The sequence below is a fragment of the Amblyraja radiata genome, chromosome 25 (assembly GCF_010909765.2).
Source record: "Amblyraja radiata isolate CabotCenter1 chromosome 25, sAmbRad1.1.pri, whole genome shotgun sequence".
NCBI classification, from domain to species: Eukaryota; Metazoa; Chordata; class Chondrichthyes; order Rajiformes; family Rajidae; genus Amblyraja; species Amblyraja radiata.
In genome coordinates this window covers 23,013,139-23,038,626 of record NC_045980.1, presented here as the reverse complement: position 1 = coordinate 23,038,626, position 25,488 = coordinate 23,013,139, and the positions used below count along the sequence as shown (strand labels likewise).

The 25,488-nt window shown below is 47.1% G+C and overlaps 1 protein-coding gene across 2 annotated transcripts in view; it reads right to left on the bottom strand.

Annotated features, from left to right (window-relative positions):
* Window positions 1-4,579: 4,579 nt before the first annotated feature.
* ggt1 (gamma-glutamyltransferase 1) overlaps window positions 4,580-25,488 on the bottom strand; it is a 33,685-nt gene continuing 12,776 nt past the window's right edge. For both annotated transcript variants that reach the window (XM_033043448.1, XM_033043449.1), the window contains exons 5-13: window positions 25,103-25,295; window positions 23,634-23,794; window positions 23,082-23,231; window positions 21,956-22,092; window positions 19,730-19,917; window positions 13,645-13,772; window positions 12,987-13,099; window positions 6,962-7,075; window positions 4,580-5,142 (exon numbers count right to left, since the gene is read on the bottom strand). In XM_033043448.1, the coding sequence (XP_032899339.1) occupies window positions 4,990-5,142; window positions 6,962-7,075; window positions 12,987-13,099; window positions 13,645-13,772; window positions 19,730-19,917; window positions 21,956-22,092; window positions 23,082-23,231; window positions 23,634-23,794; window positions 25,103-25,295 (1,337 nt within the window). In that variant the 3' untranslated portion in view covers window positions 4,580-4,989. The remainder of the gene's footprint in view (window positions 5,143-6,961; window positions 7,076-12,986; window positions 13,100-13,644; window positions 13,773-19,729; window positions 19,918-21,955; window positions 22,093-23,081; window positions 23,232-23,633; window positions 23,795-25,102; window positions 25,296-25,488) is intronic.

Here is a 25,488-nt window from a genome sequence, read left to right as displayed (position 1 = left end):
GGTGTGAATATTGATTTATCTCACTTCAGGCAGCCCCTGCATTCCCTCTCTCGCTCTCTGTACCCCCCACCCAAGTCGCCCTAGCTTCTCATGTTCTCCCCTACAAACAGCTTACAATGGCCTGTTTCCTTTATCAATGTTACGTTTTTTTGCATACCTTTCATTCACTGTTCTTTATCTCGTCTACATCACCGTCTATATCTCTCGTTTCCCTTATCCCTAACCAGTCTGAAGAACCCGAAAGCCGGTCGCCCATTCCTTCCCTCCAGAGATGCTCCCTGCCCCGCTTAGTTACTCCAGCTTTTTATGTAATTCTTCGGTTTAAACCAGCATCTGCAGTTCCTTCTTGCACTCGGGCCCGTGTTTAACCTGCGTTGGGGGACTCAGAGCTTCAGCTCCCACGTCGGTTGGCTTCAGTGGAATGGGTTAAAGGGTTATCCCGCCGGCTCTCCTGTTCCCGCTGGAGAGGGGCCGATCCTTTGCCGCCTCGCCCAGCCTTGGTGCACTCTTTCCGCCGCGGGTCGGCGTTTGAAACGGCAACTTTGTTGTCCGAGAGGCAAGGATTGGGCAGGCGGGCTCCGTGTTTCCCGCGGAGAGGCCGGGAGATGGAGATGGTGAAGGCAGACGCTTCTCCCGCCGAACAGTGGCGATGCGTTTCAGGAAGAAGGTATTGGCGGTAAGGTGTCGCGGAGAGCTGCCCGAGGGGGTTTCCATTTGATGCCCTCACTCCAGAAGGAGCAAGGATTGTGCGACAAACAGCGGCGAATGAGTAGTGTAGGAAGTGACTGTAGATGCTGGTTTACACCGAAGATAGACACAAAATGCTGGAGTATCTCAGCATGACAGGCAGCGTCTCCGGAGAGAAGGAACGGGCGATGCTTTGGGTCGAGACCCTTCTTCATTCAATCTCTCCAGAGATGCTGCCTGAATATCAGCGGTAAACGAGGCGCACAGTCCGGGCTACAGGAGGGCGTGTAGAGAGAGGCTCGGTGGGGTGGGAGCAGCGGGCAAGGTCCCGCTACGATGGAGAAGCGAGGGGCTGGCCCAGTATCACCGCCTCTCACACACACACACACACCACACACTACAGGCGTTGTAAAGGAATGTATTGTAAAGAATTGCTGGTGTAAAAGTGAATGTAGATAATGACATTCTCATGAATGTATTTACTGTATATATTATAATTAGCAAAATATATTTTAGAAGCAATGCGCAGAATGCCCCGCACTATCCAGTCACTTTCAATATCCACGTGTGTTGTGTGGTGTAGATTTACACTGTATACTTGGTGTTATTTCTGCATCGTGTGAAATTGAAAATGTTGAGGATGTAGCATGTGTTTAGTTCGTTTATTCCGTGTCTGTCGCTGCCTTTCACAGTGACCATCCATCCATGTGTTTTGTACATGTCACGGTATTGTTATGACTAGAAGCGACCTGCACCTGGTGACTGACTGAACTCTGAAACTGAGCGTCCTGGGCAGCGTGAGCTGCCAATGGCACTGGCTGCGTTTAAACCAGCTTGCCCGCCAATCCACGGTTGCAACTGTGAACTTGTCGTTTCCATTTTTTTTTTAAAGTTGATCTGTTAAGTTGATGTGAACAATTCTCTTATCGCCGAGAGATTTACGAGCCAAAGCAACAATGCGCTGGATGCATTATTTTTTTTTTTAAACTGTTTTTGCATATTTTATACTCTGAAGCCATTAATGGCACTTGAATTTTGATATTAAACGAATTAATGACAGAAATCACACCGCCTTTCGTCCATTCATTCCGCGGCCCAACCACTAACACTTGCCAATCCATCTCTCCCGACCACCTCCGCTGCTGAAGCTGCACAACCCGGTCCGCACACGCAGACATAAGTTGTAGAAGCAGAATTAGGCCATTCGGCCCATCAAGTCTACTTCGCCCTTCAATCATGGCCGATCTATTTTTCCCTCTCAACCCCATTCTCCTGCCTTCTCCCCATAACCCTGACACCCGTACTAATCAAGAATCGGGTCACGACCCGAAATGTCACCTATTCCTTCTCTCCAGAGATGCTGCCTGTCCCACTGAGTTACTCCAGCTGTTTGTGTCTATCTTCGGTTTAAACCAGCATCTGCAGTTCCTTCTTACGCAAGAATCTATCAATCTCCATCTTAAAAATTCCCAAATGACTTGGCCTCCACAGCAGCCTGCGGGAATGAAATCCACAGATTCCCCGCACTCTGGCTAAAGACATTCCTGGTCATCTCCTTCGTCCTTTTATTCTGAAGCTGCGGCCTCTGGTCCCAGACACTCCCACCAGTGGAAACATCCTCTCCACATGCACTCTGTCCGGGAGGAGAGAGTGCAGCGGCTGATATGAAGAGCGGGCCTGTGTCTACCTGACCAGTGGTGCGGATGGTGGGTCATGGGAAACTTGCTCCCACTGTGGTCCAGTGGGCTCCGAGGCCAGTGTGGGAGCACAGTCGCTGCTACCATGGGTGTGAGGGAGATGGCTTTGGGATGAACAATCATCTGGCACTTCCATCGGTGACTGCAGGAACTGTCCTGCCCTTTAGAATCGGAGGCCCCCCGGGCTCAAAGTCCTCGCCCTGGGACATTTAGGACTGAAATGAGGAAAAACATTTTCACCCAGAGAGTTGTGAATCTGTGGAATTCTCTGCCACAGAAGGCAGTGGAGGCCGATTCACTCGATGTTTTCAAGAGAGAGTTAGATTTAGTTCTTAGGGCTAAAGGAATCAAGGGATATGGGGGAAATGCAGGGACGGGTTACTGATTGTAGATGATCAGATTTTAGATATTGAATGGCGGTGCTAGCACGAAGGGCCGAATGGCCTGCCTATTTCTCTATGTTCCTATCCATGTACCTGTCCAAATGTTTCTGAAACGATCCCGACCTTGCACTGGTACACAGCGAGGTCCCGGGCTCTGCGATATACTTGACTTCGATGTCGGCGACACCCGGGAGCCCACACTCACACTCACACTCACACTCACTCACACTCACACTCACGCTCACACTCACGGTCACACTCACACTCACGATCACTCACGGTCACACTCACACTCACGGTCGCACTCACGCTCACACTCACACATAGCTTGGAACTAAAAGTAAACGCTCTATGTTGGAAAGATGTCAACAAATAAAAACAAGAACGACGATGGCTGGGTTTGCACGGTTTACCTCTGCCGGGCTGTATCTTTTCCAAGGGAGGATGAATCAGCTACACCGGGCCTTTGCGACCGTCCACAGTCAACATTAGCCGTGATTTGTGCTGGGAGGAATGCAGGCAAGCTTGGCGTTGATTGGGAAGAGTGGGACTAGTTTAGGAAGGTTTTGGTTGGTAATGGGTTGGGAAAGCTGGGAATGGATTGGGTATAGGGTGATTTCACGAAAGGTCACTGGAGCGTAGATCCGCACCCACGTGACCGAAAATTTTAACTGGAGGACAAGCGTCACTTCCGGTACATGTTAGTGAATGGGAAAACACGCACTTTCACACCCGTTAAAAACATCGAAAACGGCCAGGTTTTGAGCTGCAATTTACTGAGCCAGTCGGGGTGACCGTGAGGCACAGCTACCTAAATTTACAGTTAAAAAAAAAGATAGAAACTAAGGTAAATTCAAGAGGGAGCTGAAGGGGCAAAATAAGCGGAAGTTGATAGCGGACATTTTTCGTGGAGATTTAAAGATCCAAAATATCGGGAATTATCGCGTTTGCTCGCTGCATTTCATCAAAAGTGGCATTATTGGCTTTGTTATCTTTATTCATTTGTTAGATGAAAAGTATTAAAAGTTAGAAATCCTTCAGTAAAATTGCAAAATCGCCCATGGTTCTCGGGTGGGTTTTAACATGCAAAATGAACACGCTTCTGAAGCTACATTCACCATTTAAATATCCGTGAATCATAAATGCGTCTTGAAATAAATTTAACTCAGATGCAAGCTATGGAATGGTATAATTGTCAGCTGTTCATTTGACAAAATCAGGACATTTTATTATTAGCCAAAAAATGTCCTGATTTTGTCAAATGAACAGCTGACAATTATACCATTCCATAGCTTGCATCTGAGTAAAATTTATTTCAAGACGTATTTATGATTCACGGATATTTAAATGGTGAATGTAGCTTCAGAAGCGTGTTCATTTTGCATGTTAAAACCCACCCGAGAACCATGGGCGAATTTGCAATTTTACTGAAGGATTTCTAACTTTTAATACTTTTCATCTAACAAATGAATAAAGATAACAAAGCCAATAATGCCACTTTTGATGAAATGCAGCGAGCAAACGCGATAATTCCCGATATTTTGGATCTTTAAATCTCCACGAAAAATGTCCGCTATCAACTTCCACTGTTTTTGCACCTTCAGCTCCCTCTTGAATTTATCTTAGTTTCTATCTTTTTTTTTAACTGTAAATTTAGGTAGCTGTGCCTCACGGTCACCCCGACTGGCTCAGTAAATTGCAGCTCAAAACCTGGCCGTTTTCGATGTTTTTAACGGGTGTGAAAGTGCGTGTTTTCCCATTCACTAACATGTACCGGAAGTGACGCTTGTCCCCCAGTTAATATTTTCGGTCACGTGGGTGCGGATCTACGCTCCAGTGACCTTTCGTGAAATCACCCTATAGAATGGAATGGGTTTGGAAAGTCGGGCATGATTCAAACACAGTCCCGTTAAAGGCAGCCAGCAACAAGATGTTCACCCCGCTGTGTTTGGCCATGAGAACTGAAGGCACGTTTTATATTCCTGAGGCTTATTCCCTCCCCAGCTCAAGGTATCTCCAGCGCTGCAGCAGCAGTAATATTTGCAAGCGACGTTGGTGCTTCAGCTGGACGGGTCTGGACAAGCCGGGCTAATGTGGATGCTGGATTGAAGGACGTAGGTGCTGATTGGATTGATGTAGGGGGCTCCTGCCCATCTCACTCCTCCACCTGTGTGCAGATTGCAGGGACCAGCCGATCAGGGTTGGGCGAATGTACAGGCTCCTCAGTAACCTGCAGGCTTTCCTCCTTTTCGATAGTCGGACTCAGCTGTCCACCTCCCTCTGCTGCGAACTATGGCCTGGACCACACCTCCTGACGTGGGCTTGGTCACCTCCTCCAGCGTGTGATGCCTCTTTATCAAGCCCAGCTTTACACCCTGGAAAGTCACACAACAGAAAGCCATGACTCCCACCAATCCTGGTCAGAGGGAGGACCCAATAATGTAACTGAGAGGAGTGTGGGTGGGCGGAGGATTCTGTGTTGGACCTGTCTAGTTTAGTTCAGTTGAGAGATACAGCACGGAAACAGGCCCTTCGGCACAATGAGTCCGCGCCGACCAGCGATCCCCGCACACTAGCCCTATCCTACACACACACTAGGGACACAGACAACATTTTGTCTGCATCCTTTCCAAAGCCTCCACATCATTTCTGTAATAAAGTGACCAGAACTGCACACATTATTCCAAATGTGGTGTAACCAAAGTTATATAAAGCTGCTACATGACTTCCTGGCTGTTATATTTAATGCCCTGAAGACAAGCATACCACACACCTTCTTTATCTCTCTATATAGTTATATTGCAACTTTCACAGAGCTATGAACTTGGACCCAAATGCTTACCTATACATCAATGTTATTAAAGGTCTGTAACCCTCTCGAATGTCTCCTCTTCCATTCAACCTTGCAAAGTGCAACACTTCACACTTGCTCGGATTAAATTTCATCTGCGATTTCTCTGCCCATATATGTAACTTGATCTGTATTCTGCTCAATCCTCTGACAGCGTTGACAACTGGCCGAAACATCAATTTGTCTGTTGTCTGCAGACTTACTAACCAAGTAATTTTCGTCTAAGTCATTTATATGTAGCACAAACAACTGAGGCTCCCTCTTTGATCCCTGAGGAATGCCGCTAGTCACAGGTCAACAACCAGAACAACACCCTTCCACAACCACTCTCTACCTTCTGTGGCTCAGCTCATTCTGAATCCAAACTACAAACTCACCGTGGATCCCATCCATCTTTCTGGAGCAGCCTACCCTATCATGAGAGACATTAGTAAAATCCACACAGACTTCATCCACCGTAATACTCACCCTCACCAATCACCTTCATCACCACCTCAAATCATTGTGGCTTTCTAACCCCCTCGAATGTCTTCAGCATCAAAGGGATTTTGGTAGATTATAACAAGGCAGCCACATTCTCGGCAGCTGTATGTTTACCATCATTAACGCATACCAGTCTGAAGAAGGGTCTCAACCCGAAACGTCACCTATTCCTTTTCTCCAGAGATGCTGCCTGACCCACTGAGTTACTCCATCCTTTTCTGTCTATCTACGTATTTTAACTCGTTTTGTACAGGGGTAAGGAGAGCAAGCAAAGCGCGATGGCCAGTTAAGTCAGAAATGGTGTGAAACGGCAGAGAATATTTTGAAGCAGAAATATGTTCAAAACTTGCAGCATGTTGAGGCCAGAGCATTAGCTTAGTCAGTGGGACACATCTGTAGGGTGTTGTGTTGGAAGCAGGGCAGAACATTCACTCCAGCAGGAACATGCTCGGTATGGAACTTGATCTTAGTCGGGCGAGAACACTGACTAGGAAATAGGGAGAACAAAACAAGGAGCTGAGATAACAGATAGTCATGAGTGATAAGGGATAGATCAGTCAGGAGATACGGCTACAAGAAAAGCAATAAATGAATCATAAAATGTATTTTTGGAAGAACAGAGCCAAGAAAAGTCTGTAAATTAGCAGTGAGACGGTAAGATCAAAGAGTCAAAATATATAAAGTATATGGGGTTGGTTATCATGAGAGGGAGGGAGAGATTAGAAGAGAAGCTGCAGTCAGCAGGATACAGCAAGACCTTGTCCTGTCAGCCTCGTTACATGGCTCCGCAGGGCAACTGCACACTGCTGGCCCGTACACAGACCCCATCACCCAGACATGTCCACAGCACTTTCACCAACCTCCTCCATTGCCTTCTCAACCATTGTCACGTTGGGGAAAAGTTGATTGTGAAATCTTGGTTCAGTCACAGCTTGCTTCACATTGTAATTAAACCACAGTGTGTTTATTATCACCTGGATCACAGGAGAAACAAGATTAAATCACATTGCAAGATAGTTTCTAAAATAATTAACTGCCTGTTAGTTTTCCCTGCCAGTTGTCAAAACAATACAACACAGGAACAGCCCCCTTTAGCCTACCATGTCTATGCCGAACATGAAGCCAATTTAAACTGTACATGTGCTTGCATGTGTTCTATATCCCTTCATTCCTGGCCTGGTCTGTCTAAATACCTCCTAAATGTCTCATTTTACTTCGGAGTCACGTGAGTGACTACGTGAAGAACCCCGCCAGGACGCATGCGTGTCATATCGCTACACGCATTGCGAAACAGTCAGGCGGGGTGGAACGACGTTCCCCCGCAGCGGCAAGTTTAAAAGCCGGAACCTGCAGGTAAGAGTTACTCTGCGGTCTTTTTGTGTTTCCCATACCGATTTACAGGTGGGGAGCATGGACAAGTCGAAGAAAGCAACGAGGGCTGCGACAAAGCTGGTGGGGGAGGACCGCGGAGTAGCGGGCAGCCAGCAGCGGCCAGCGGCCAGCGGCACTTGAATCACCTATAATGGGATCAGCTGTGCCCGATGTCGCCTCCGCACCGGCCAGATCCACTCCGCGGCCGGGCGGTAAGGCAAGACAAAAAGCTAACAAAGTCGTGGACTCAGATGAGTCCGACTTTGAGCAGCCGCGGGCGGCCAGTGACCGTGAGCGCTGGAGCCGGATGGAGCGGTGTGTGGAGCATTTGCTCCAACGTGACAGGCTCCGGGAGATGGAGTCGAGTCACTGTGGGCTCTATGTAAAACCCACAGCAGCACCTCTTGTAGGGCTGCACAGTGCTTCTCCCTCATCAGAGGGGAGCACTGGGGGTCAGTACTGGGCTGATCCTGAAGAGGGGTTTGCAGAAGAGAAATCAAGTGTGCAGGGGGTGCAGGAACATGAAAATCTACTGGACATGGTGTCCAACTTCATATAGCCAGACCAGACTGGCCTAAACCTGGAGCAAAAACTAGCTGCCAGTATAGATTATATGTCCTTTAACCAGCTACAAGAACAGGCTGTATTGGACACCACGTCAAGGCACCTGGCACCGGGTAACTGTATATCCCTGAATGTTCCTGTAGTAAATACTTGTATATGGAAACATATTGGAATAGGAGTTAGAGGCATGGATATCAAACTCCAAAAGGTATTAAAACTCCTAACAGCAGGGATAACAGCATTCACCCGCACAGTGGATGAGAAGGACATGTCCCAGGACTAACAGGATGCACTGGCACTGCTTTGCAACACTCAATATGAGATAAACAGCATCAGGAAGAGTGCCATCCGACCTACTTTAAACCCGAAATTCACGGGTCTGTGCAAACCTGGAAACATAAAACCACCAATACTACTATTTGGAGGTAACCTATCAAAGCAAGTCAAGGAGCTCGATGAGGAAGCAAAAACCCTGGGACTCATAAAAGGGACTTCATCAAAAACCCACTACGGCCATAGACAGCACCCTTACGCACCCACCAGTAGAACAAGACCGACTGGTGAAAGCTCGAAGGTCCGGTACACCGAACATGAGTCTTTTTTAGGCCATGGCCCAGGCCGGCCTTCTTGGAAGATACGCAAACCTCCAACACCAACCCAACCACAAACCCAGACACCGACGCCTCAACATCAACGAAGGATTTACAAGTAAACCTGCCACTGGTAACTATGGAGGTAGGTGGGTCTGGTTCCCTACAAATTGCAGGGAGCATGGAGGTTGGGGGGAGATTACACTCCTTTCTGGATGCATGGAGTATGTTAACTACCGATACTTATATTTTAAGCAGTATCCAGGGATATACAATAGAATTTATACACAAGTACAGCCCTCCAGTTCAACATATACCGAACCGAATGTTCGTACTTTCCGGTAAAGAAAAATCAGAAGCGCATGCTGAACTGGAGCGGCTTTACGCAAAAGGGGTAATTGAAAAATCCCAACACGAACCGCTAGAATTCGTGTCCAATATCTTTACCAAAAACAAAAAAGATGGTGGTTGTCGCATCATCATAGATCTGACCAAATTGAATACATTTGTACAATTTAAAATGGAAACCTTTGTTACTGCTAAACAATTGATTTCCAAAGGTTACTTCATGGCTAGCATCGATTTAAAAGATGCTTACTATTCAGTGCCTATACGAGGTGACCACAGATGTTACTTAAAATTCAACTGGATGGGACAGCAATGGCAGTATAGAGCGCTGCCAAATGGTTTAACATCAGCCCCCAGGCTGTTCACTAAAATTTTGAAACCAGCCCTAGCGTTTCTACGGAAACGAAAACACATGGTCATGGCATATCTAGATGACATACTAATTGTGGGCAAAACTTTAGAATTGGCCAAACAAACTGTAACAGCCACAAAACAGTTATTTGAAAAACTGGGGTTTATTATCCATCCAGTTAAATCTAAATTAACGCCTTCCACTACTATGGACTATTTGAGGTTCACCATTGACTCAGTTCACATGTCGGTGACTTTGCCAAAGGGAAAGGCTATAGACTTAATAGAGGCTTGCAATAACCTCATTGACATCAGTAAACCGTCCATCAGATTGGTAGCAAAAGTAATTGGCAAAATGGTGGCTGCTTTTCCAGCCACACAATTTGGACCTTTACATTACCAAAATTTACAGAGAACAAAAATACAAGCACTCAAAATCAATGCTGGTCATTTTGACAGATCAATGAAGCTACCAATCAAAGCTATAATGGAACTAAAATGGTCGATAGATAACATTTGGCTTTGTTTCAATCCAATCATTATCAGCAACCCTTCTATGGTGCTATAAACTGATGCCAGTGCACTTGGTTGGGGTGCCACCAATTCCATCTCCAGCTGTGGAGGTAGATGGACTGCTCAGGATGCATCATTATTACTAACACTGGGCATAAACTACCTGGAAATGTTGGGTGCATTCTATGGCCTAAAGTCATATTGTACTGGGTCATATCACCAGCATGTTAGACTACAGATTGACAATACCACCGTGGTAGCATATATCAACCACATGGGTGGAAACAAATCGACATCATGTGACAATCTGGCTAATACAATTTGGCAGTGGTGTATCCAGAGAGATATTTGGATATCAGCTACTTACCTACCAGGTAAACTAAATTTAGTGGCAGACACCAGGTCACGCAAATCTAATGAAAACACCAAATGGATGTTGAATAAAAAAGTATTTGCTGATATTACAGCACGCTATGGAACACCAGATATCGATCTATTCGCATCCAGGCTTAATCACCAGTTATCAAACTATGTTTCGTGGGAACTAGACCCTGGGGCAGCGGCGACAGATGCATTTTCGCTGCATTGGGGGAAATTGTTTATTTATGCATTCCCTCCTTTCTGCCTCATAAGTCGGTTATTAAGGAAAATGCAGCAAGACTCTGCGTCTGGTATTTTGGTAGTACCCGAATGGCCTACTCAACCATGGTTCCCAGTGATACTGAACATGGCATTAGAACCATGTATCACCATCCCGAATAGACCAGACTTATTGGTTCATCCCGTAACTAGGGATAGCCACCCATGCCATAACTATTTGAATTTATTAATTTGTAGAGTTTAAAAATACCACTACTACAGCTGGGACTGACTGACCGAACAGTGAACATGATTTCGGCGGCCCACAGACAGTCCACCAAAAAACAGTATCTGGTCTATATCAGGAAGTGGGAGATGTATTGTCACAAACACAGCATCACCTACAGAGATATGAACATCCCGTCTGTTCTGGAATACCTGGCAGGCCTCCATTATGATGAGGGGCTCAGTTATAGTGCCATCAACTGCGCCAGAAGTGCCCTATCAACTTATCTATGGCAAGGAACAGAGCGTCACTCTGTTGGGACTCGCCCACTGGTAACTAAACTTATGAGGGGAACTTTTAATACCAATCCCCCAAGAACCAGGTACTCTCAAATATGGGATGTGAGTATTGTCCTGAAGATGCTCAGGAATTGGTCTCCAGCAACAGCTCTGTCCCTACATAGACTGACATTAAAAACAGTCATGCTAATGGCATTGGTCACGGCACAAAGGGTACAGTCATTACATAAATTAAGACTGGACAACATGACTTCTTCATCTGAAAATATTACGTTTCATATTTATGAATTAGTAAAGCAGAACAGACAGGGATCAGCAGGCCTCAATATAGAATTTAGGTCTTACCCAACAGATGATCGTCTCTGTATAGTAAGACATTTGTCGTTATACATGGAGAACACGAAAATCATCAGAGGCAATGAGAAGGCACTTTTAGTCAGCCATAAGCAACCACACAAAAGAGTGACGGTCCAGACCATCTCAAGATGGCTGAAACAGGTTCTAATACAGGCTGGGGTGGATACTAATATTTTTAAATCTCATTCCACCAGGGCTGCAGCTACATCGGCAGCTATGCAGTTGGATGTACCAATGGACCAAATCCTCAAGGCAGCAGGATGGTCAGGGGAAAAAACATTCCAACTATTTTATCATAAACCAGTCATTAAACCTGGAACGTTTGCAGAAACAATTTTAAGTTCTGTAATTTAATTTACCCCATAAATAGGGGCTATAATTTTGTGTTAATAAATTTCATGGATTTCAATGTCGGATTCATGTCTAAATTATGTTGACACAATTCCTCCTACAGTCATTAAGGCAGATGTGATGCATGGACTCGTTTCCACGGCATGAAATCACAGAGCTTTGAAATCATCACGTAGTCACTCACGTGACTCCGAAGTAAAATAGTAAGATTAACCGAGAACTTACCAGTTCGAAGTTTGATCGTTATTTTATGAGGAGTACGTTGAGGGAATACGTGCCCTCCGCTCCCACCCATGATCATATACTCAACTGGTATTTCTTCTCCAATCTTACTATGTTTAAGTCATTACAGTTATCTGTGATTTCACACCGCTGCTTTGAAGAATGACACGCATGCGTCCTGGCGGGGTTCTTCACGTAGTCCCTCAACGTACTCCTCATAAAATAACGATCAAACTTCGAACTGGTAAGTTCTCGTTTAATCTTACTATTTTCTACCGCTTCCCCAGGCAGTGCAGTTCCAGACACCCACCACTCTCTCTGCAAAACAAGTACCTTGCAGGTTTCCTTAAATCTTTCTCCCTATCACCTTAAATGTATGCCCGCTAGTATTTGACATTTTCACCCTGGGAAAAGACTGATTTTGCCTCACATGACTTCACTCCAGAGATGCTGCCTGTCCCGCTGAGGTACTCCAGCATTTTGTGCCTATCCCAGGGAGATTAGTTGTATTCACAACCACATCCTCCTACAATTGTATGCCTCACGTGATTGCAACTACTTCAGGCAGGTTGACACACAGCCTCCGAAGCTCGAGAGAAACATTCCAAGTTTGTCCAATTTCTCCCTCAACCTAATATTCTCTGATTAACCTCTTTTGCACCCTCTCCAAGCCTCCACCTCGTTCCTGTAATGGGGCGACCAGAACTGCATACAATATTCCAAATGGGCTAACCAAAGTTTTGTACTGCTGCAATGTGACCTCCCAACCTTCCCAGGCACAAGCAGAGTTGATGTAGTATATTTATCTACATTACCATATATATATCTCTTGTTTCCCTTTCTCCTGACTCTCAGTCTGAAGAAGTGTCTCCACCCGAAATGTCACCTATTCCTTTTCTCCAGATTTGTTGTCTGACCCGCTGAGTTACTCCAGCATTTTTTATCTATCTCACAAATTTATCTTACATATTTTGCCCCATCTCAGCTTCTGACACTAAGGGAGTCGCAGTAAACATTGGTGCTATTAAAGTCACCCACTACAATTACCCCGCTTTTGGGATTTTTTGTCCATAAGAGGTAGATCATATCTTATCCCTTCCACCTCAGAACGTACCAGAGCCGTTGCCGTGGTGATCTTAGTCCCTCCAGAGGCTCCCACTACCATCTTCACAGAGTTGTCTTTATTGAGGATTATAGCAGGGCACATAGAGGACAGGGGTGTCTTGCCTGTTGGAAAGAGAAGACTTACTTAGACACAGAGCACAAGGTGATCAGCATTGCGTAGCGAGTGAAGGAAGTTCCCCATCACACCCCGTGTGGAAAGTCAAACCAGGGCAGGACCATCACAGTGAATGGCAGGGAGTGTTGTAGAGGGGAAAATTTGTTTCCTTTAGTTTAGAGATACAGCGTGGAAACAGGCCCTTCGGCCCGCAGAGTTTGTGTTGACCAGCGATCACCCCGTATACTAGCACTATCCTATACACTAGGGACAATTTACAATTTTACCAAGCCAATTAACCTACAAACCTGTATGTCTTTGCAGCTTTGGAGGAAACTGGAGCACCCAGAGAACTTCGTAGTGAGTCCAATATACTGGTGTGTGTGTGAGCAGTCTTGGGATGTCTCAACTTGGTGCTGAAAGACCCAAAGGGATGCAAGGTCAGTTTGGCGACTGAGGATGAGAGGTCAGTTTGGCGACTGACGTGTACTACAATGTTACAACATAAAAACCACTCCCAACACTGGGCTCAGCCCTGCGGACAGCATCTGACCTGGTGCGATGAAGTTGGCTTTGGAAGGTGGAACGTCAAAACCATTCAGAATGCCCGGGGAAGAGAAGTCATCCATTTCATCATTGAAGATGATGCCGTTGGCAAACGACCTCACATTTGATCCAAAGCTACAACAGCAAGAAGTCATGGTCACACAAGAGTTGAGTTTAGTTTAGTACGCGCCCACCTGCTTCTTCTTGCGAATGAAACATAAACCAAAGGAATAGTTAGATCTCAAGCCGGGTGTTGAGCAGCCGGGTTGTTGTCTCTGCGTCAATGTCTGCCAGGCCCTGAGCTCTATTTGGTGGGTTATACAGCAGGCACCCAGAGATGACATGGTTGGCTGCGATCACCCGGTACACTAGTTCTATCCTACACATGAGGGATAATTTACAGAAGCCAATTAACCTACAAACCTGCATGTTTGTATTTGGAATGTTCTAGGGAGAATATACAAACTCCATACAGACATCACCCGTAGTCAGAATCGAACCCGGGTCTCTGGCACTGTAAGGCAGCAACTCTACTGCTGCGCCACTATGCTGCCCCTTAGATATAGAGCATGGAAACAGGTCCTTTAGTCCTCCTGGTCCACACCAATTATGAATCACTGTTTACATCACTATTTTATTCTCACTCCCATCAACTCCGCAGATTCTACCACTCACCTACATATTCGGGGCGATTTATAGCACTCAAATGACCTACCAACCACACATCTTTGGGACTTAGTTTGGAGATACAGCATAGAAATGGGCCCTTCGGCCCACCGAGCCCATGCCAATCATCGATCACCAATTCACACTAGTTTTAAGTTATCCCACTTTTCCTCTCCCTACATACTAGAGCAATTTACAGAGGCCAGTAAACCTACCAACTGAGGCGTTTAGAGGCCCCCGGTGGGGGTCTCTCTACGCAGGGATTCTCCCCCTCTACATTGGGGACCTGGGGTGGAGGGTATTGCACCGAGGTGTTCCCTGCAACCTGTTTCTCTCGCGGTTCACAGACTCGCCAGCCGCCTGCCACCTTTGCGGGCTGGAAGAGTCTGTGTACCACGTGTACATGGAGTGTGTGAGGCTGCAGCCACTGTTTGAATATCTAAAGGGGCTGCTCCTTGCCTTCTGGCTGCATTTTTCACCCACCATCCTCATCTTTGGACACCCTGTGCGTAGGGGAGAGGGTAGGGTTGAAGATGTCCTGGTTGGGTTGCTCCTGGGCCTGGCCAAGCTGGCCATCCGCGAGTCACGGCGCCAGACGGTGGAGGGCTCTACCCGAGCCAGCTGCCTGCCCCTTTTCCGGGGTTACGTCCGTGCCCGGGTGGGATTAGAAAGGGAATACGCCCTGTCTGCGGGCACCCTGAGGGAGTTCCGGGACCGCTGGGCTCCGCAGGGTGTTGAATGTATCCTCAATAAGGATTGTATCATAGTTGTATAGTAGTTTATTATGGATACATGTTTGTATTGTAATATGGTGGTGGGTTCTGGCTTGTTTTATTGTAGTGTAATATTATTTTTAATAATTGAATAAATAAAAAAAAACTTTAAAAAAAAACAAAAAAAAACTGAGGCGTTTAGAGAACGGAGGAGCGTACTTAAGAAGGAGATCAGGAGGTCAAAAAGGGGGTAGATAAGATTAAGGAGAATCCCAAAAGACTTTATTAGTACATTAAGGGAAAGAGGGTAACTAGAGGGAAGAGGTCCACCACAGTGATCTATGTGCAGAGCTTCTGGAGATGGGCAAGGTCTTCAATTAGTACTTCTCCTCATTTTTCTAGGGAGCTTGGGACAGATAATGGAGATGTCTTGAAGTCAGACAATATTATGGTTGAGGAGGTACTGGACATCATGAGGCATATGATGGTAGATAAACCACCTGCAAGGACACTGTGGATGCTAGAGATGAAATTGCAGGAGCCCTTGCTGTGATATATTAGATATGGGTGAGGTGTTGGAAAACTGGTGGGTGGCTAATTTAATGCCTCTAATTAAGAATAGCTGCAAGGAAAAGCTTGGAAGCCAAAGTCTCTTGAGCCTAGCATCTGTGGTAGGTAATTTACTGGAGAGGATTCGGATGGATAAGATGAACAAAGCCTTATTTGAGATAGTCAGTAAGGTTTAAAATGTGGGAGATCGTGTCTCAGGAATTTGATTGAGCATTCTAAAGAAGTAACCAAGAAAGTTGACGGGCTGTAGATGTTGCTTATATGGACTTTAGCAAGGCCTTTGGGAAGATTCCATATGTAGACTGCTTTGGAAGATTAGATCACATGGGATCCAAGGAGAGCTAGCTGCCTGGATACACAACTGGGCCCATTGCTGTTTTTTGCTTTATATCAACAATTAGGATGAGAATGTACAGGCATGAATAGTAAGTTTGCACATGACATTATAGTGGGTGGTATCGTACAGAGTGAAGGTGGTTATCAAAAATTACAGCAGGATCTTAATCAGTTGGTCAAGTGGGCTGAGGAATGGCTAACGGAGTATGATGCAGATAAGTGTCAGGGTTGCAATTGGAAAGTCAAACCAAGGCAGGATCTTCACGGTGAATGGTAGGGCTTGGTGGGCTGTTGTAGAGCCGAGGGATCTAGGAGTAGAAAATACATAGTTAGTTCCCTGAAGGTGGCATCACATGTAGATAGGGTGGTAAAGAAATCTTTTGGTACATTGACCATCATCTGTCAGGAACCAGAGGACATAGATTTAAGGTGAGAGAGGCAAGATTGAATAGCAATCTGAAGAGTAACTTTTCACTCAGAGGGTGGTGGGTATATGGAATGAGCTACCAGAGGAGGTAGTTGAGACAGATGTTACAACAGCACTTAAAAAACATTTGGTCAGGTACATGGATAGGGAAGGTTTAGAGGGATAGGCACCAAACCCGAGCAAAGAGGACGAGCTTAGATGGGGCATTTTGCTCGGCATGGATGTTGGACCGAAGGGCCTGTATGTGTATGACTATGAGTTTGTAAGCGCCAGGGAATTTCTAATGTTTCATGGCTATCTACTCCACTCACACTTCAGCTGATGCTTCTCACATCATGTGGCAGAGAGGAGCCAGGAGAATGTCTCCGGATCTAACATTTAGCAGTGCTCCACATCATTCTGAATTTGGCAGCAAATTAATGTCACGGTTAGAGCTGTTGTGTTGAATGAATCAGTGGTGCATGCCAATCTAAACACCATACACTGACGTCAATACATACAAGAGTATACCAAGAATCACAGAGTTTATTTTGTAAGATTAGAGAGGTTGTTCAATAGGTAATTCAAAGTCATTACTGGATAAGCCTGTACCTATTTAAATGAACAATCTTTTAGCCCAATATCAGTTTACAGCTGGGGACAAAGAAGACATTCCTTTGCACTTACACATCCCAATCTATACCTGCTGAACATAAGAGTTGTTGAGAGACAAAGAGTAAACTTGACTTCTGAACGTTATTTAATGCAGTTATTGACACTTATTTGAACGTTTCCTACTGAGATAAGCTATTGGGTGACAAAGTAGGGCACCTGATAAGCTGCTGCCTCAAAGCACTAAAGACCCGATGTGATCCTGATCTCGGGTGCTGTCTGTGTGGAGTTTGCACGTCCTCCCTGTGACTATGTGAATTTCCTCCGGGTGCTTCGGATCCCTCCAAAATCCCAAAGATGTGCGGGTTTGTAGGTTCATTGGCCTCTGCAAAATTGCCCTGAGTGTGTAGGGAGTGGATGTGAAAGTGGGATAACATAGAACTAGTGTGAACAGATGGTTCACGGTGGGCTGAAGGGTCTGTTTCCATGCTGCAAGTCTAAACTAAAACTAAATGACAGCACATGAATTAATTCATCACTCATAAACTAATGTACAGATCCTGGAGAAACAAGGGACTGAGTAATTATAGACACGGTATCCTTTTACCTTACACGCCACCACCCCACCCTTATTACTTAAACAGACACTTTCATTAACTATTTGCTACTTAAATAGTAAAGGTCAATGCAGTTTATTTTCTACTTGTCAATTCCCAAAGTAACTTTTAAATCGTCCTATCACTCCCAATCCAAATTGTGTTATAACCAATCATGTAATACGAATAGTGTTCCCGCATTCATAAAACACATGACATCCAATAAGCGAGTTCGATATTTCAACTGCACATGCCCAGGTCATGGGTCATTCGGGATAAACATTCTCGCCAGCTGAGCTACCGTGTGTGTACGGACTTGCATATTCATTTCAATGAGATTTATAAATAAATGTATCCGTTAAATCCACAATTGTCTCTATTTAAATTATTGACAAACAGCACCAGCATTGAAAACGCAAGGATGCCTGGAACTAACCTGTCAATTATCAAATCCCTGGCATTAGCCTGAGTCACAGCCATTCAATTTCGATATTGATTTACATGAATTACAAGTTGTGTGGGCAACCAATTTGAGACAGTCCTTACATTCCTATCTAAACAACCTTCCTGGAAACGAGGAGAATGTGCTGTGTGGGGGATAGGTTGGAACGTTCAGATTGGATTCGAACAGGCTGGTTAAACTTTCAAGGTGGGTTGGCTTAAATAAAGATGCTGTCACTTTAACCTCTGGGTTTGGTTCCAGTGTGTCAGGGCACACAGTTGGGAGCCGGGTCCGGGTGACCGGGCGGTGATAATTATGAGAATTTGCAGCCATTTGAACTGCAGCCAAACTAGAGGCTTCACTCAGGAGTGGGTCGCAGCTGCCCAGCTGAAGGGACCTGTTCTCGCTCTCTTTGAAAGTAGCACCACCCACCACAGCAAGTGGGCAAACGCGGAGCCAACCCGTAATATGAGTGGGAGCATTTTCTCTGTCAGACTTAGTCGACAGTTGGGGTGGGGGATCTGGGAGAGAGAGAGCTGGAGATGCCGTACAGATGGAACAGTTTAACAACGACCCATTAAAATCTGCCCTTCGGCCACTAGGCAACCTGGGCTGATCTGATCTGACAGCCCTCTCACTAGCTTGCTGCGTGCCCTATCCTAACGCAAAACCTCCACAAAACATTTGGGCTTCGGGTAACACCTGCACAAAGAGCCTCTGCTAACAAGGGCTGGCTAACTGCGCTGGTCAATGTGCACTGGGAGAGATGGCTGGTGGAAACGCACCGCAAACACCGCAAACTTGGAACAGCACAGACCCTCCACTCAATCTATCCAATACTAAAGGGCAGGCATTGCACAGTTAAATGTCTTATATCGGATTGGCGGCTCCTTCACAGGGCCAACCCTGTACTCAGTTTTCCTCGTAGATGAATCTTTGCCTTAATGGTAAATTCACACTGCCTGTAGGTAAAACATCAGCCCACATCACACTGATACAGTCGCTGCCTGCCTCAGATTAAATATATTTTTACACATAAATTATGAATAAAGATAAGAAAATGTTTCAAACACAAGTAATATTTTCTTATTCCAGTAGCAAACACATGAAGGATTAAATGAAAATAATAAATTCTTTAACTTTTTGAATATCTCATAATTGCAGATTAATTAACTGAACTAGAACTGGGACTGTGTAAGTAGTGTGTGAACATCAGAACAATGAAGCTATTGAGCTGGCAGAATTCTAGATTAATTCCTTGGAAGAATAGTTAACAATTTATACACAGTTTATACAGCGCTGTGTTCAGTTGTTTTTAATCCCGAAAGACCTTTGACAAATCCCTTGACTCCTTGCGTTTATCGAAATACCGAACTCGCTTATTTGTAGTATGGAAACACATGTTAAAGCAGAACTACCTGCAATGGTGTATTTTTGCAACCTCGGGATGTCCCATAGCCCTCTCAAACACTCAGAGGCAGCCAGGAGTCCTGACCCTCAGACCCTTCCACCCCAACATACAGGTACTTCATCCCAGCTGCTCACCTCCGGCGATTCGCTCACTCCCCGTCCACCAAACTCGCCCATCCGCTCCCCCTCCCGTTCACATATCTGCCTCACCCACACCCACTCCCACAGGTCTGGTCAGGGATGAGGAAAAGCCCGCAGGCCAGGCGATCTCCCACCCCGGCCGTCAGTGCTCCTGGCAGGGTGAGCAGACGTCAGATTGAATGCACGGCCCCATGTCTTACTACTGGTTAATGGTGCTGGTTACTGACACCGCACTTCCGTCCTCGGCCACCAGGGAGATGTGTGCGGTGCCGTGGTTGTCACCCGTGTAGAACTCGGGTTCGTAGTAACTGATGGAGTGCGTTGTGTTGTCTGTGATCTTGGCCAAAAGCCTCGCTGCAAAGTGGTCCGAGGTCATATTGGCGATAAGCTGCCGATGAAAAGACCAGGAGCAGGGAATTAGTTCTTGAGTGACTTTAACCTTAAATACAGCACAGAAATGTATCAATTTATTGTATCATTGATTATTATATATTTGCCTGTCTGTTATTGCATTCACCGTAGACCCTCCTCTAGTATCTTTGATCCTGCCCGTCCCGCTGAGTTACTCCAGCTTTTTGTGTCTATCTTCGATTTAAACCAGCAGCTGCAGTTCTTTCCCACACGTTTGTGGTGAAGAGCATCTTCACCTTCGACACAGTCGTGCCGTGGACGAGGAGCAGGGGGTACTGCAGTGCCAGTGACGGAGGGGGGTCTCACACACACGCACGCACACACAGACACACACACACACACATTGATGTCAGCCAGTGAGGACCACTGTCATAACCTTCGTGGGGTGACCAGTGACTCCTACCACTGCTGGATTGCGATGTGACTGCACAGCACTGATATCCCACACACAACCACAACCAGGCGCCACTGGCACAGCAACAGAGGATGTACCCGCCAGAGGCTGAGAGCATCATCCACAGGTAGAGTGTGTCTGACTAGTATCTCGCTGTGTACCAGTGCAAGGTCGGGATCTTTTAAGAAACATTTGGACAGGTACATGGATAGAAGGATAGAAACATAGAAAAATAGGTGAAGGAGTAGGCCATTCGGCCCTTCGAGCCAGCACCGCCATTCAATATGATCATAGCTGATCATCTAAAATCAGTAGGTACACAAAAATGCTGCAGAAACTCAGCGGGTGCAGCAGCATCTATGGAGCGAAGGAAATAGGCAACGTTTCGGGCCAAAACCCTTCTTCAGACTTCCAGCATCTGCAGTTCCTTCTTAAACATCTAAAATCAGTACCCCGTTCCTGCTTTTCCCCCATATCCCTTGATTCCCTTAGCCCTAAGGGGTAAATCCAACTCTAACGCTCTGTCCTTGTATTAACTGACTGCAGAGGTCAACAAGGGGACATCCTGGGCCAGGAGATGGCAGTGGGTGAGTGAGGAGCGTTCAGCACAAAGTGCCACCGTTTCACTGGGCAATGACTGGGCCCAGCCCAGGGATCTCCAGTGATTCAGCAAAGGAAGAGGCCATTCTGCCCATCCTGCCCTTGCTGGGCTGCTTGAAACATTTGCAGGGTTTTCTCGCCCCTTACTTGTTCTCTGAAAACCCTCCCTAATTCCCAAAGTCAGCATTCCCAGCTGCACTATCCTCTCTTTGCTAGACTTCCTCCAGCATTCCTAGTTTTCCAAACTCCCCTGCTGACCCTCAGTGCAGTCTGTGAAACCCGGGCTCTGTAATGATAGTGAGTCCTGATGGCCACCACTCACTGGGAGCAGTCAGCAGCAGTCACATCGATGCCACTGAACCATCGGGCTCAGTGGCAACGTACAAAACTTCGATGGGGAGCTGACTGTCATCTTGGGGTGGACTCTACATCACTCCTCCCTCTGCTCACAGCTTCACCCTGCCTAGGGTCACAGTATTAGGATAATCTCATGTGATAGGAGCAGAATTATGCCATTCGGCCCATAAAGTGTACTCCGCCATTCGATCATGGCTGATCTATCTTTCCTTCTTAACCCCATTCTCTTGCCTTCTCCCCATAACCCCTGACACCCGTACTAATCAAAGTACTAATCTGTGGGACACAACAAGCTGGAGTAACTCAGCGGGACAGGCAGCATCTCTGGAGAGAAGGAATGGGTGATGTTTCCTGTCGAGATCCTTCTCCACAGAAGGGTCTCGACCCAAACTGTCACCAATTCCTTCTCTCCAGTGATGCTGCCTGTCCTGCTGAGTTACTCCAGCTCGTTGTGTCTATCTTCAGTTTAAACCAGCATCTGCATTTCCTGCCCACAACTAATGAGTGGGACCCAGCTCCTTGCCGTGACACGTGAAGACGTTAGATGGCTGGGCCCAGAGTTGTTGAGGTGGGATACTGGGCGGCTGGGCATTTGCTGGTCAGGGCAGGCCCCAAGCTGGTGAATAACCTTCCCCTGAGTGTGGTGTTGCAGCAGACAGCCTACCCGAGTGATGTTGACAAATCGAGGGTCTCCCAACATGCTCCTCTTAGCGTACGCAAACTTAAACGCTTCGATAATTCGGTGATAAGTCAGGGCTTTCCGTTCCACCGTGGAGACACTGTCTGAAGTGAAGTTGTAACCTGTGGGAGGAGGGAGAGACTGGAGTGAGGTTGCCTGGTGACAGCTGTCCCAGCATTGCAAGGTCAGGGAACGTCTTCTCCAGAGAGCAGTCTGCACGCCGAGCCCACCCTGTGGAGCCCCCTCTGTGGAGCCCATCCTGTGGGGAACGCGGGGTCACTGGCACGGGGGCAATTCACAGACCCACAAACACCATTGGAATTGTCAGGAGGAGGTGGTGATTCACCCTTCAGGCCCGCTCTACCATTGAAAACAGACACAAACACAACTGAGCCCGCAGTTCCTCAAATATGTATCTATCGCACTTTAAATACTCCTGATGATCTAGCCTCCACAGCTCCATGGGCTAGAGAGTCCCACAGATCCATGACCCAGCTCCGTGTGATTGCTGCTGGCGTCTGCTGTCCCCAGGAGTGAAAGAGCCCCTCTCATGCTGTATGCCGCTGTTTGTCATGTTGTCACTTGCGGGCAGAGCACCAAGGCAAATTCCTTGTATGTGAATACTTGGCCAATAAACGTAATCATTCATTCATGCTGTACATACGCTCCTGCCTCTGGGTGAAAGACTGGCCTCAGTCCCACATCCACAGGCTGCTAATAAACAATGTTTCTGCGACCTGTTCGTGAACCGTAGCCGTTGGATTGGCACCGTAAGCAGGGACACTGGGAAAGATGGGGATGGATGGCTGACGACTTGTGCAGGGCACACACTCGACTGCCTCTCCCCACACTGGGCATTGCCACCCGCTCCCCACACTGGGCATTGCCACCCGCTCCCCACACTGGGCATTGCCACCCGCTCCCCACACTGGGCATTGCCACCCGCTCCCCACACTGGGCATTGCCACCCGCTCCCCACACTGGGCATTGCCACCCGCTCCCCACACTGGGCATTGCCACCCGCTCCCCACACTGGGCATTGCCACCCGCTCCCCACACTGGGCATTGCCACCTCTCCCACACCACTGGAGACAGCTTAGCCACATCTCACCCTTCAGGATGTTGAGAATCAAGCCGAGCACCAGCCCACTAGACGGAGCGTTGGGCACCAGCAGCCTGTAATCGCCCAGCGACAGGTTGACTGGATTCTCGGACAGTCGAGGCGTGTAGTTCCTCAGGTCATCAAGTGTTACAATGCCACCTGCGGGAAGAAAAGGACTATGGTATAATGGTGCATCCAGCACGGGAGGGATTTTGCTTTGTGTTGCCAGCACTGTGTGGAGCTGTACGTGGACCTGGTGTACTTGGTCACTGCCTTTGCCCCTCCCCATGTTGTGCGTTTGGCCAATGCCCTGGGCAGAAGCAGGTGCAGGGTGGTCTGCATCTCTCTGCAGGAGAACAGATGAAACGCTGCAAAATGACAGACTACAGTTATTTGGCTTCTGTAAATTGTCCCTAGTGTGTAGGATAGTGCTAGAGTACGGGGATCACTGGACGGCACTGACACGGTGGGCCGAAGGGTCTGTTTCCACACTGTATCTCTGTAGTAATGAGCTGGACAATGGGGAAGCAACCACTCTCCACGGCAAGCCAGCCTACCCACCTGCGTTCCTGATGTCATCCACAATCTGCTGGGACAAGGATCCATTGTAAAACGCATCGGCTCCTTCATCCGCCAGGATCTGGTAGGTTCGGGCTAGTTTAGGGAACTTGATGATGTCGTGTTCGTGGAGGATGGTGCCATTGGAGTTACAAAACACCTCACTGTTGAGAGAAAGGCGGGGCGTCAAGTGGCCGCATTTGTCACATGTTCATAACCACGTACACGCCAAATCACGTGTGGGACTGCATGTTACATTCTCCACGCACCAACACACATCCTCTCCCCCACCCAACCCATCCTGAGCTAGTAACCAGTTATACCGGACTTTACCAAGGTACTTGGTCATGACAGGGTGATGACAAATCATTCACTCAAAGGCATTAAGGATGTTAGCAACAAGACTAAGTGCCGGAAGAGAGAGGGGGGAGGGGATGCAGGGCGTGTGGGCATTACGTCTGCGGCTACATCAATAGCAACGTTTTTGTGGGTTACTAGACCAAGTGGGACCCATTGGGTCCTGTTCCCCAACGCCGGGGGGAGGGGGGGGGGGGCGCGGCATCACAGGGGAGGGCTGGTTGGGATGAAGGGTGGGAGACAAGAGGCAGGTGGGTGATAGGTGGAAATCAGCCAAAAAATATTTAGTTTTAGTTTAGTTTAGGGATTTAGTTTAGTTTAGTGATACAGCGCGGAAACAGGCCCTTCGCCCAACCGAGTGCGTGCCGACCAGCGATCCCCGTACACTAGCACTACCCTACGCACTAGTGACAATTTACAATTTCACATAAACTAATTAACCTACAAACCTGTACGTCTTTGGAGAGTGGGAGGAAGTGGGAGCACTCGGAGAAACCTCACGCGGTCACAGGGAGAACGTGCAAACTCCTTACAGACAGCACCCGTAATCAGGGCCGGAATTTGGGTCTCTGGCGCAGTAAGGTAGCAACTCTACCGCTGCCCCACCGTGCTGCCCAGTGGGGGTTGGTGGGTGGAGCGGGAGCAGTAAGCAGAGATACAAAGGTACAAGGGCTGGAATCTTATAGTTGAAGAAGGTGATAATGAAAGCATTAGTGGAGAGGGTAGATGGAGCCAGATGAGGTTCCAGTGAGCAAAATGTGGGGGTGGTGGGTGGATGGAACGTGGAGAGGGAAGGGGACGAGAATGAGTGATGGGAGACTAGAGGGGTTGGCTTCCTTGTTATGAGTTCCAGCTTCTGCAGTCTCTTGTGCCTTGAGTGTCTAGATTAATTTGATTCATTTGTGGAATAAAAGGACCAAGTAGACGAGATAGCAAATTAAGAAACAAGATGGAATGACGCATTTTGGTGAGCAAAGGCGTTTTGAGGCATTGATGTTTTAAAATGAATTTGCGTTAAAGTGGTGCTATCAGTCACTACTACTGAAGGCCAGGAACCTGGCTGTAGATCAGGATGTCCGTATGTTGTTCCCAGCCCTGTGCTGCCCCACACTCACCATAACGATGCGTTTTTCTCAATGTCCACCTTATATTGTTTTATGGCATTGGCCAGAGCGCGGCCAAGTGGAAATCCTTCTTTGGCAAGTTTGATACTTGGAGCAAATAACTGTTTCCAAGGTAACTTCCCGTGCTGTTGATGAGCGAGTTGGAATCCTCTGATTTCACCGGGAACGGCAACCGATAACCCCCCTGTCAGTAGGCACAGAAATAAGCAATCAACAACTTAGTGGGTAGTTGTGATCTTTCTAGAATCACTAGAGTCTGGGGTGGTTCCAGAAGATTGGAAAATTGCTAATATTACTCCGCTGTTCAAGGAGGGAAAGAGGCAGAGGGGTTGAAACTATAGGCCGGTTAGCCGGACTTCAGTGGTTGGTAAGATTTT